The sequence below is a fragment of the Pongo abelii genome, chromosome 3 (genome assembly GCF_028885655.2).
Source record: "Pongo abelii isolate AG06213 chromosome 3, NHGRI_mPonAbe1-v2.0_pri, whole genome shotgun sequence".
NCBI lineage: Eukaryota > Metazoa > Chordata > Mammalia > Primates > Hominidae > Pongo > Pongo abelii.
This window is the reverse complement of record NC_071988.2, coordinates 161,031,246-161,043,425: the sequence shown is the minus strand read 5'-3', so window position 1 is coordinate 161,043,425 and position 12,180 is coordinate 161,031,246. Positions and strand designations below refer to the sequence as shown.

The window sequence follows — 12,180 nt, the reverse complement described above, 5'->3', positions numbered from 1 at the left end:
CTCGTGATCGCCTGCCTCAGCCTCCCAAAGTGCTGGAATATACAGGCATGAGCCACCGCACCTGGCACAGTTATAACATTTTATATCCTAGAATATGAATATCGTAATACTACCTATGTACAATTGCTTGTTAAGAACTTATTCAGTATGTTCATGAACTTGATTACTAACTCTTAAGAAGTAGAATGTTCATTACTGCCCTCTTTTGACACGGGGATGTAGAAGTCTATCTTTTTTTTCTTAGTTAAGTGTTAAAATTAGATTGCAAAATAAGTTATGCTTTAGTTATGTCCTTCCTGTAATTTTTAAAATAACTTTTCAAATTCTTCCTCTTTTTAGGCTTTCTGGTTAATCATCTTTAGAAGACTGGATTTCTGGATATCTACTCCACTCCATCTCTATTGACGTTTAAAACATGATAATGCAAACCTATAACACTGGCAACCATCAGTGAACCTTTAATTTCATTGATTAATAGCGTTTGAAGCTTCCTCAGGGAATAACAATGACATCAGCAGTGGTTGACAGTGGAGGTACTATTTTGGAGCTTTCCAGCAATGGAGTAGAAAATCAAGAGGTTAGGCATTCAATGAATTACATTTCTATTTTCTTCATAGAAATTTGTGCGTGAACTAATTTTGAAATTAATAGGAAACAGATATTTGAGAGTAGAAGTGTACAAAGCATGAAATTATACATGTACATGTCGTGTATCCTTATATAATTTAGGTAATAGAAGGTCAAGGAAGGTACTGCAGGGCTCACGTGAATTGTTGGGACATATGTATATTAGAATGAACTTGGAGGGAGGAAAGAAATGGAAAGAACACTAGTATTAGTTGAGAGTTAAATTTAAATCCCTTATAAAACCCATTGTCTTGGATTATACTGTAGGTATATACTATGCCCAAATACCTAAATTAGATTCATTCTCAGTTAGAATTTTGTGTGTGCTTTACTTATTATCTTTGTTTCTTAATTATTTTGTATCTAAATCGGTGTGGAGATCCATTGTATTTTAATCTCATATAAACACTTACAAATTTAAATAATTAGTAAGTCAGAAAATGAATTCAGGTTTTGAAATTTTATGCGTGTAGGATTTTGAATCATTAGCATATTTGGTTATTTTGTTATTGATAACATTGAAGAATTAGATGAGAATAAAAAAATAACAATAGTAGAAATACAGGGGCTTCTAGGTCCTGGCTTCTGTTCTCAGCATTCAGTAAAGAGTGAATATTGGGGCCAGTCGCGATGGCTCACGCCTGTAATCCCAGCACTTTGGGAGGCCGAGGTGGGCGGATCACCAGGTCAGGCATTTGAGACCATCCTGGCTAACATGGTGAAACCCTGCCTCTACTAAAAATACAAAAAATTAGCCAGGTGTGGTGGCGGGCGCCTGTAGTCCCAGCTACTCGGGAGGCTGAGGCAGGAGCATGGCGTGAACCCGGGAGGCCGAGCTTGCAGTGATCAGAGATTGTGCCACTGCACTCCAGCCTGTGCGACAGGGCGAGACTCCATCTCAAAAAAAAAAAAAAAAAAAAAGGAGAGAATATTGGAAGGGATCTAATTATAATTCAATAGCTGTCATAATAATGGACAATATTTGTTCAGAACTGAGGTGGGAAAATGGAGAGTTTTCTATATTTAAAAAAAAAATCTGTTTTCTCTATTTTCTGTGAAAGATGCTGCATTACTCGTGCTTCCTACCAGTATAACGGTATAATGGCATGTTTGAGAAACAAGTTAGGACATCAGTCTGTGTGTTCTATAGTCTGGATTCTTTTTTTTTGCCTCCTTGGTGTCTGCTCATTTTTCTAAGATCCGGATCAGCAATGGGCAAATGCACTGGGAATAGGATAAAGTGAAGGTCTTCTTTTTCTTTTCTCAGTGGACTCAAAAACTCTTAAGTGTTTCTTTTGTATTCAAATCCAAAACGGGTACAAAGTCCATTAAGAGAAGCCACAGCTGCAGAACATACTTTCTTCCCATCGTCAAAGTCTTATTTCTTCCCTTAAGATTCACTTTCTGTATGATCACCTCCAGGAATAACTCACCGAAGACATTAGGGATTGGGGAACTGCCATCCCCTCCTAGATTACCCAGACCAAATATTGCTTTTTCCTCAAATGCTTTCTCCTGCCATATAGTTTTGCTCTGTTTTAACCCTACGAGGGGAGCCACCAAAAACAGTAGGCAGAATATCTTTACCTTGTGTTGATTAAAAGGTATCATTAATATGGGGAAAATGAGGACAACAGTTTGTTTCTGGAATACTCCTTATATTTTTCTTCCTTTACATGGAACTTCAGTGTTTACGGCCAGGAGAACTTATTATCGTGGAAGAAAGAATCTCATAAGTGAAATGACTTTACCAAGTTATTATTGACTGGTGATTTATGTGGTAGTCTTATAGGGTGATAACATTTTATAAAGGAAATCAGAAGAAGACTATATCCTTTATGAGCATGTCAGGTAGTGTGGCCCCAGAGTAGGGCAAACTATTCTGGGGAGTTTTTTGTTTATGCTACGTAAGTGGCCACTTATTTTCATTCATTTTTTCCTTTGACTAATATTAATTCACCACTTAACTGTCTATCAAGTACTTTTCTAGGCACTGGGGATAAATATTTCAGAAATGTTATGAAAAATAATTCAGGACTAGAGCTGGATAGAGAAGTTGATAGGGAATACTTTAGGGCAGCCAAGGAAGGCTTCACCAAAGTGGTGACATTTTAGTTTAGAGCTAAATGAGGTGAGGGGTGGGGCAATAGAAATATCTAGGGGAAGAGAATTGCGGGAAGAGAGAAAAGCCACTAATACTGGAAACATGGTTTGATTTTACAAAGGGAGATTTGAGAATGGTGGTATTTGAAAGATAGATTTTTGTCTTAGGAGCAGCTTTTCAGAAATGTTTCATTCATATATATATATATAAAAAGTAGTATATGTATAATAGTATATATATTCTAAAATGTAGAATGGGATGAAAACTGACCTGTCAAGATTTTGTAATCAGAGTCCCAGAACCTGAAGAAAAAATAAATATTTAAAAAATGGTAGGTATCTGGAGTTTTATTATCACTATTTTTAGGCTTTCTTTGTAACGTTTCCCCTGATTATAAAAGTAATACATTTAATACAATTAGGATTATTCTGTTTCTGAAAATGATGTCCCAAAATAGTAAACTATAATGAGTATAGTTGCAAAAATTATTTTTCAAAATAGTAATAAATATATAAAATGTAGTCATATTTAAAAATTCAAACTACCAAATATGACTTAAATATATAGGGATAATTTAATACTAAGAGAAGTATTGGGCCTGGTGTGGTGGCTCATACCTGTAACCCCTACACTTTGGGAGGCCAAGGCAAGATGATCACTTGAGGACAGGAGTTCAAGACCAGCCTAAGCCACACAGGAGACCCCCATTTCTATATTGGGGAGACTAAGGCAGGTGGATTTCTTGAGCTCAGGACTTCAAGACCAGCCTGGGCACCATGGCAAAACCCTGTCTCAAAAAAAAAAAAAAAAACCAAAAACAAAAAACTAGCCAGGCATGGTGGCATGCACCTGTAGTCCCAGGTACTTGGGAGGCTGAAGTGGGAGGATTGCTTGAGCCTGGGAGGTAGAGGTTGCAGTGAGCCATAATGGTGCCACTGCACTCCAGCCTGGGTGACAAACAAACAAAAACAATGAAAACACAAAAAAGCAAAACCAAAAAACTAGCAGTCAAATCTAGCAGTGTATAAACGGTAGAATGCCATAACCAATTTTTTTTTTTTTAATCCCATGAAGGTAAGTTTAATGAATCAAGTAATTCACCATATCAACAGGAGTGAAAGAGAAAAATTAGGTGATAATATCAGCAGTTACAGAAAACCCATTTGCCAAAAATTAACACCTATTCGTTATACAAACTCTCTAAACTAGCAATAAAGGGCAATTTTCTCAGCCTGGTAAAGTGAATCTGTGAAAAACCCACAGCCAACATCATACTTAATGGTTGAGAGCAAGGCAAGGATGTCTGCCCTAACCACCTTTATTCAACATTGCACTGGCAACATTACTACAAGGCAGCAAGAAAAATAAAAGACTCACAGCTTTGACAAGTAGTAAAACTGTCTTTATTTCTAGATGATATAACTGTGTACCTAGAAATTCCTAAGAAATCCACACAACTATTAGAACTAATAAATTTAGAATAGCCAGAGGATATGAGGTGAGTGTATAAGAAGCAATTATTTATATATACTAGCAATATACAATTGGAAACTGAAGCAATACTATTCAATAGAGCATCAAAAAACAGCTGGGTGCACTGGCATGTGCATATAGTCTCAGCTACACTAAAGGCTGAGGTGAGGGGCTTACTTGAGCCCAGGAGTTCAGGTGCAGCTCAGGCAACATAGTGAACCCCCTATCTTAAAAAAAAAAAGAAGTAGGGAAAAGTTTAATGAAATATATAAAAGACTTCTGTACAGTGAACTATAAATACTGTTGAGACACATCAAAGACCTGAATAGAGAGATGTACCAAGTTTATGGATTGGAAGACATACTGTGGTTAAGAACAGAGTTGAAGGCCTTACACATCTGATTTAAAGACTTTCTATAAAGCTGCACTAATTGAGGCAGTGTGGTTATTGGTGTGCCAACAGACATGTAGATCAATGGAACGTTAAATACATATAAAAATGCTCAATATTATTAACTATCAGGGAAATGTAAATTAAAACCACAAGGCGATCCTACTAAACAAACAGAATGAGGAAAATTGATGAGAGTGATATCACATGTTGGAAAGGATAAGGAGCAGCTAAACCTCTCATACATTGCTTATAAGAATGTAGGCTGGGCGTGGTGGTGGCTCACGCCTGTAATCCCAGCACTTTCGGAAGCCGAGGAGGGCGGATCACGAGGTCAGGAGATTGAGACCATCCTGGCTATCGCAGTGAAACCCCATCTCTACTAAAAATACAAAAAATTAGCCGGGCATGGTGGCGGGCGCCTGTAGTCCCAGCTACTTGGGAGGCTGAGGCAGGAGTGGAGTGAACCCGGGAGGCGGAGCTTGCAGTGAGCAGAGATTGTGCCACTGTACTCCAGCCTGGGGACAGAGCAAGACTTCGTCTCTCCCTCTCCCCCACCCAAAAAAAAAAAAAAAAAAAAAAAATTACATATATATATATGTAAAGTAATATAACCACTTTGGAAAATTGAGTACTTTCAAAATTAAATGTACAATTGCCATATGATCTGATAATTTGACTCTTAGGTAAATATGGAATGGAACGGAAAGGAAGGGAAGAAAAGACCAGGATGTTCATAGGAGCATTACAGCCATATGAAGACAGGCAAATGGATAAGCAATTGACATATCTACAATAGAATTTTCAGCAATGAAGGGAGATGAAGTATTGATACATGCAGCAATATGTATAAATATCAGCAGTAAAGAAGTTGGACACAAAAGAGAACTGTTGATTTCAATGTAAAATTTGAGAAAAGGCAGATCTACAGGGATAGAAATCTGTAGGGATAGATCAGTGGTTGCCTAGGTCTGCGTGTATGTGTGTGTGTGCATGCACATGTGGTGGGGATTGACAGGTAAAGTAGGTATGAGGGAACTTTCTGGGGTGATGGAAATGTTCTATTTCTTGACTGTGATGGTAGTTACAGGGATGTTTACATTTGTGAAAATTCATAAGAAAAATAAAAAGATTTTCATCTGGTGAGGCAGATTCTTCCACAAGTTTTATATTTTGCAAATGGGTTCCTTTTTAAAGTTGTCAAATTACCTGTTACTGGCTTTATTTTATTTTGTTTTTTGGTTTTTGTACCAATTGTTATTTTTAAATGAAAAAAAGTATTTTGATATTTCTTCTTAGTTATCAGGATCATTGTAAAAAACAATAAACTCAGACATACTGAGAAAATGAAAATCCATCTTTTGTCTGCTCACCTCTCTTTCACCAGGTTGATAATTTGAGGTGTATTTTTTCCAGACTTTTAAATGTATATGCTAAATAAATATATAAATGGAATCAGACTACAGTACTATTCTATGGCTTATTTTCCTCCTCCTTCCACCCCCTCTTGTTTGTATCATGGATATTTTTCCATGCCAGTATATAGCTCTAACTGCCTTAATTGCTTAATTGATATTGAATAGTCTCTCATTGTATGGATGTTTGTTAGTATAGGTATATGTTTTCTATCTCTCTCTCTTTTTTTTTTTTTTTTTGGCATTATGAACATCTAGCTTAGGGGACTTGTCTTAAAACTGGGTTTGCATAGTAAGTGCACCATTATTTATTCTAGTGATGTATTTATTTGGAGTGGTTTCTGGGGTTAAACCATGAGAGGTAGGGGAGATGAGTCCCCCCTAAAGCCTGCCAAACAGCATTTTTCAGTTTTGGTAAGATTTTTTAAAGTAGCCTTACTCTACCTCGAAAGAGAAAATGTGGAACAAATTTATATACTTTTAACATAACATCCTGAATTTTATTATCTTTCTATATATTCCTAAAGTACATTGAGAAAAGGATTACAATACCACTGCTTTCAGCCATTTCATTGTACTTGTCTTTGGAAACTCCTGATACCTGGAGAGCAATGACTGAGTGCATATAAAAGCACTTTCTAGGTAAACACTGCAGCATTGCACTTGTCTTGCCTCTTTAAACTAAGAATCTCTCTCCTTAAATGGAAGTTTTTGAGATCACTGTTAATACTTAGAGTAGGGTTGCCAGATAAAATACAGGATGTCTAGTTAAATTTGAATTTCAGATAAACAACAAATGACTTTTTACTTTAAGTATGTCCCAAATATTGCATGGGACATTCTTACAGTTATTATTCAGTGTTTCTCTGAAATTCAAATTTAACTGGGTATCCTGTATTTTTTTTATTTGCACCCTAGCTTGTAGGGAATTAGACAGCTTGTGCCAAGATCCATGGTGACTTGAGCAAAGTAATGCTAAGTAAAATAACCTTGTACATGTGTTATTTTTTACTATTTTATTTTTAAGCAAAGACTCCTGGTTTCTTCTCTTCTATCCCCTTTCTCCCATAAAAATAGCTACTCTTCTACACAGTACAAGGCAATAATTATCTGAATAGCTGCATGCAGTGTCCTCTGGTCTGTATCATTTGGCAGAAAAAAGGCTCATGAAGTTACTTGCCTCCATAGATGAGCAAATGTTGAACTTATAAATACCTGTTAATATTAAAATTTGTTGACTTTATTATTCTTTGAGCCAAGCTACAAATATCTGTACTTAAATGCCACTTTAGTTTATATGAAGCGTGTGTTATTGAGGAGGATATAAAAATTGACTTCAATATAACTTTTGCTCTCAAATATCCTACTAGCCAGTCAAGGAGTTGTATATGTAAACACATAATTATAATATGGGACAATGAACAGTGGTAATATTAGGCAAACAACTTGTTCTATAAATACGTAGGATAGAAAAATTAATTCAGATTGGAGGATTATAGAAGATTCCCTGGAACTTGATGATAAGCCTTCAGTAGATGAAAAGGATTTGGACAGATGTGAAGGCTACAAAATAACATGAGCAAAAGTCTTGGAAATGTTCACATTTAGGAATTAGAAGCAATGCCACTAATAAGTTTATGTTAAGTAATGTAGGGAAATAAGATATAAAGGTGGTATGTTAGTTTCTTGGGGTTGCTGTAACAAAGTACTGTAAGCTAGGTTGCTTAAATAACAGAAATTTATTGTTACAGTTCTAGAGGTCAGAATTTAGGAATCAAGGTGTTGATAGAGTTTTTTTTTTTTTTTTTAATTGTTGTTTGTTTTTTTTGTTTTTGAGGGCTAGGAGGGAGAATCTCTTTAATGCCTCTTTCCTAGCTTCTGGTAGCCTCAGGCATTCCTTGGCTTGTAGATGGTGTTGTCCCTGTGTCTTTCCATGGTTTTCCTTCCCATTTGTGTGGAGTCCAAATTTCCCTTTTTTGTAAGGACATAGTCAAATTGGGTTAGGGCTCATCTTAATTATCTTGTCTTAACTTGATCATCTGCAAAGACCTTATTTCCAGATAAGGTTACATTCCCAGAAGCTAGGGGTTAAAACTTCATCTTTTTGGGAGACACAATTCAGCCCATGACAGGTGGGTTGGGGTTATATTTCAGAGTGTTAAAGCCATTGTTTAATATGTTAAACTTTCCTTTTGGACAAAAGGGGAGTCATTAATGCTTTTTATGCAAGGAAGTAACACAAACAGTTCTGATTGTGATGTGAAAAGGTGCCCTCTAAAGTTGAGGGCAAATAGTAGATTTGAAAACTGTTTCTATTGTTAAAATATAATATCAGCTATCACTAATTGAATAACTTACTCTGTGCTGTGTACTTATACTATGCTAAGAACTTTGTGCATATAAAGTCATGGGACTTTAAAGGATAGAAATATTATAATCTCTTTTTTAAATATGAAGAAACCAAGATTTAAAGAACACAGAATGGGGAAACAGGGACAGATGTAGATAATTTGTGCCATTTAGACATGTTAAGCTTGAAGTGTTGGCTGAGTATTCCTGTAGTGATGTTAAAGTTGGTAGTTTAAAATTTGGTTTTGGAATTCAGAAGATGAGTCAGAGTAGAGGACAAATACTTAGTCATTATCAGCATAGAGGTGCTATTTGAATAAGAATGGGTGGGCTTACTTGGGAAGGTAGTATAGGGCAAAAAAAAGGAGACACTGAAGATAGAACCTCACTAAGTTGGCTAGACTTGTGTCTATGGAGATGAAAGAAGAGTCAGAGGAGACGCTTGAAAGTAGAGTGGTAGGGCCGGGCTTGGTCGCTCATGCCTGTAATCCCAGCACTTTGGGAGGCTGAGGCGGGCAGATCACCTGAGGTCAGGAGTTTGAGACTAGCCTGACCACCATGAAGAAACTCTGTCTCTACTAAAAATACAAAATTAGCTGGGCATGGTGGCACATGCCTGTAATCCAGCTACTCGGGGGGCTGAGGCAGGAGAATCACTTGAACCTGGGAGGCAGAGGTTGCGGTGTGTCAAGATCGCGCCATTGCACTCCAGCTTGGGCAACAAGAGTGAAACTCCATTTCAAAAAAGAAAGTAGAGTGGTAGAGAAAGTTGGAAGAATGAATTTTTTAAATGAGGGTGATAATAAATGTATGAGTCTGCAGGGTGGTGGTAGAGATTGAAAACTGAAATTATAATTTGGTCGTTATTAACATTTTGAGGCTGGGTGTGGTGGCCCATGCTTGTAATGCCAGCGCTTTGGGAGGCTGAGGCAGGTGGATTGCTCGAGTCCAGGAGTTCAAGACCGGCCTGGGCAACATGGTGAAACCCTGTCTCTACCAAAAATCCAAAAATTAGCTGGGAGTGGTGGCACACGCCTGTAGTCCCAGCTACTCAGGAGGCTGAGGTGGGAGGATGGTTTGAGCCTGGGAGGCGGAGGTTGCGGTGAGCCATGATTGTGCCACTGCACTCCAACCTGGGCGACAGAGCTAGACCCTGTCTCAAAAAAAAAAAAAAAAAGCAAAAAAATATTTTTAGAGAATAGCTTCAGTGAAGTGGTGGAACATAGATTACAAGGTATATATAGATGAGTCAAGGAGTTAAGACTAATTTTTTGAGAAATGTATACAAGTATATGTCTCGATCGATCAGTTAAAGAGCTTCTTTAATTGGACTTGTTGCCTTTTAACTTCAGTTAAAGATCAGTTAAAAGTTCAGTTAAAAGAAATGAGAGTTTAATTTTTTTCTTTTTTTTTTTTAATTTTTGAGACTTGTTCTCAGTTGCCAGGCTGGAGTGCAAAGGCATGATTATGGCTCACTGCAGCCTTGACCTCCTGGGTTCAAGCAGTCCTCTTGCCTCAGCCTCCCAAGTAGCTAGGACTATAGGCAAGAGCCACAACGCCCGGCTGATAATTATTTTTTATTTTTTGTAGAGATAGGGTCTCCCTATGTTGCCCAGGCTGGTCTTGAACTCCTGGGCTCAAGCAGTCCTCCTGCCTTGGCCTCCCAAAGTTTTGGGATTATAGGTGTGAGCCACTGAACCTGGTCTGAATTTTTTTTTTTTTTTTTGAGACCGAGTCTCATTCTGTCAGCCAGGCCGGAATGCAGTGGCGTGATCCTGTCTCACTGCAACCTCTGCCTCCCGGGTTCAAGCAATTCTCATGCCTCAGCCTCCCAAGTAGCTGGGATTACAGGCACATGCAACCATGCCTGGCTAATTTTTGTATTTTTAGTAGAGACGGGGTTTTACCGTGTTGGCCAGGTTGGTCTCGAACACCTGACCTCAGGTGATCTGCCCACCTCAGCCTCCGAAAGTGCTGGGATTACAGGCATGAACCCTGAATTTTTTAATGCAAAATGATTTTAGCTTTTTTATGGTCAAAGAGAAGGAACCGTTGAAATATTAAAACCCGGCTGGGCGCTGTTTCCAGAGGTGCTATTGTTTTGACTTATGTATTATAATTTCTTTACTTTTCTTTATAGTTTTGCCACCTATGAAAATAGTCCTAAACAATATTTTACTTTGAAAAAAATAGTTTACCAAGCTAATTGAGTTAGGAAAGGGCAATATTATCATAGATAGATGAAGGCTTCCAGGAGAAGATAGCTGAATAGTCAGGTTCACTGAGTGTCATGAGCTTGTCTTCAGGTAGTCAGTGAGCAATGCCATGAGTTTTTAGAAATGTAAGGCACATCCTGCTCTGGTATCTGGCAGTGCTACGGTATGGTATGGGCTGGGTATTGCATATTTGTTCAGGAGGTATATGGTCACATGAAGAGCGCTGTTCTGTATCTTTTATTTTAAGCCCATGGTAATCTTCCTCCAAAGATCAAAGCAGAACACATCTGGGGGGTGAAATGTGTTCTTAGCTGATCGAGGCAGCAGGGCAGGTGGAGTGAGTAGGTACATGAAGGTAAACCAAATGTCAATAAAAATCTAGAACAGACTGATCTGGACATTCTGTCCTTAGGAACAATGTCAATGGTTATCTTAGTAATGACAGTTCATCATGCTGTCTCAGGAGTCACACTGCTATATTTTGGACTGGTTGCCCTTTAAATCTGGTGCATAGCTAGCATCCTGGAATCTCTCTTCACAGTCTTCCTGAAGATTCCCATTGTTTCTCTCCTATGTTGATCTCTTCTATCCTGTATTTGCAATAGTTCTCTTTTTTAAAAAATTTACTCTCTCTTATTGATGGGATACATTCTCCAGTATCTTCTTGAGAAAGGAAACATGAAAGGTAAATGTTTGAGATCTTTCATATCTGAGAAGATACCTTCATTCTACTTCTATAAGATGATTTGACTGGGTGAAGAATCCTAGATTGGAAATAATTTTTCTTCATAATTTTGAAGAAATTGCTCAACTGTCATCTTCCTTCTAGTATGACTGTTGAGAAGACTGAAGTCTGTGTCCTGATTCTTTGTAGTAACCTGTGTTTTCTTTCTAGAAGCTTGTAGAATCTTTCCTGTTCCCAATATTATGATATTTCACAGTGATATGCCTCAATGTATGTGTTCCTTAATTTTTTGTACTAGACACTTGGTGGGTCCTTTCAAATGGGTAGCTTATATCCTTCAGTCTTAGAAAATTTTATTGATTTACTTCTTTCTTGTTTTCTTTCCAAACCTTTTTTTTTCCTTTTTATTTCTTGTTTTTTCCTTATGATTTATTTTTTTGGAACTCTGTTATTCAGTTAGTGGACCTCCTGGACTGGTTGGTCATCTAATATTGCTATCTTTTCTCTCCTGTTTTCTATTGCTTTATCTTTTTTTCTCTGGTTCCTGGAGATTGCCTCAATTTTATCTTCCAAGCCTTTATTCATTTCAGCTATTGTATCTTTAATTTCCAAAAATTCTTTTACTAGTATTTTAAAATGTTCTTTACTGAATTGTGATCTGTTCTTACTTTATAATATTGTCTCTCTGTGTGGAATATGAGTATTTGGCTTTTTGTTCATGACTAAAAGTGATGGACTAAAAAGCTAGTTGGACACTCCATTTTGGGTAGAGTATGATGCTAGCAACTGTGCCTATTATGCCTCAAAGATGCTATTGTTGTTCCTTTCTGGAAGGTAACCTGTCTTCTGCCAAGGTGGAGGAGGTCTGGTTGCTTAGCATCATGAAGGAGAGAGAAGGTCTAGGAATCAAAAGTGCGTGT

At 37.5% G+C, this 12,180-nt stretch overlaps 1 protein-coding gene across 8 annotated transcripts in view; it reads left to right on the top strand.

Annotated features, from left to right (window-relative positions):
* The window catches only part of ELF2 (E74 like ETS transcription factor 2), a 142,756-nt gene that overhangs the window by 50,930 nt on the left and 79,646 nt on the right, over window positions 1-12,180 (top strand). For 7 of the 8 annotated variants that reach the window (XM_054553537.2, XM_054553533.2, XM_024245933.3 and 4 more), the window contains exon 3: window positions 340-577. The exons of the other annotated variant lie outside the window; for it this stretch is intronic. Coding sequence is in view for 6 of the 7 variants with exons in the window: in XM_054553533.2 (XP_054409508.1) it covers window positions 506-577 (72 nt within the window). In the remaining variant the exon portion in view is untranslated. The remainder of the gene's footprint in view (window positions 1-339; window positions 578-12,180) is intronic. 8 annotated transcript variants of the gene reach the window in all.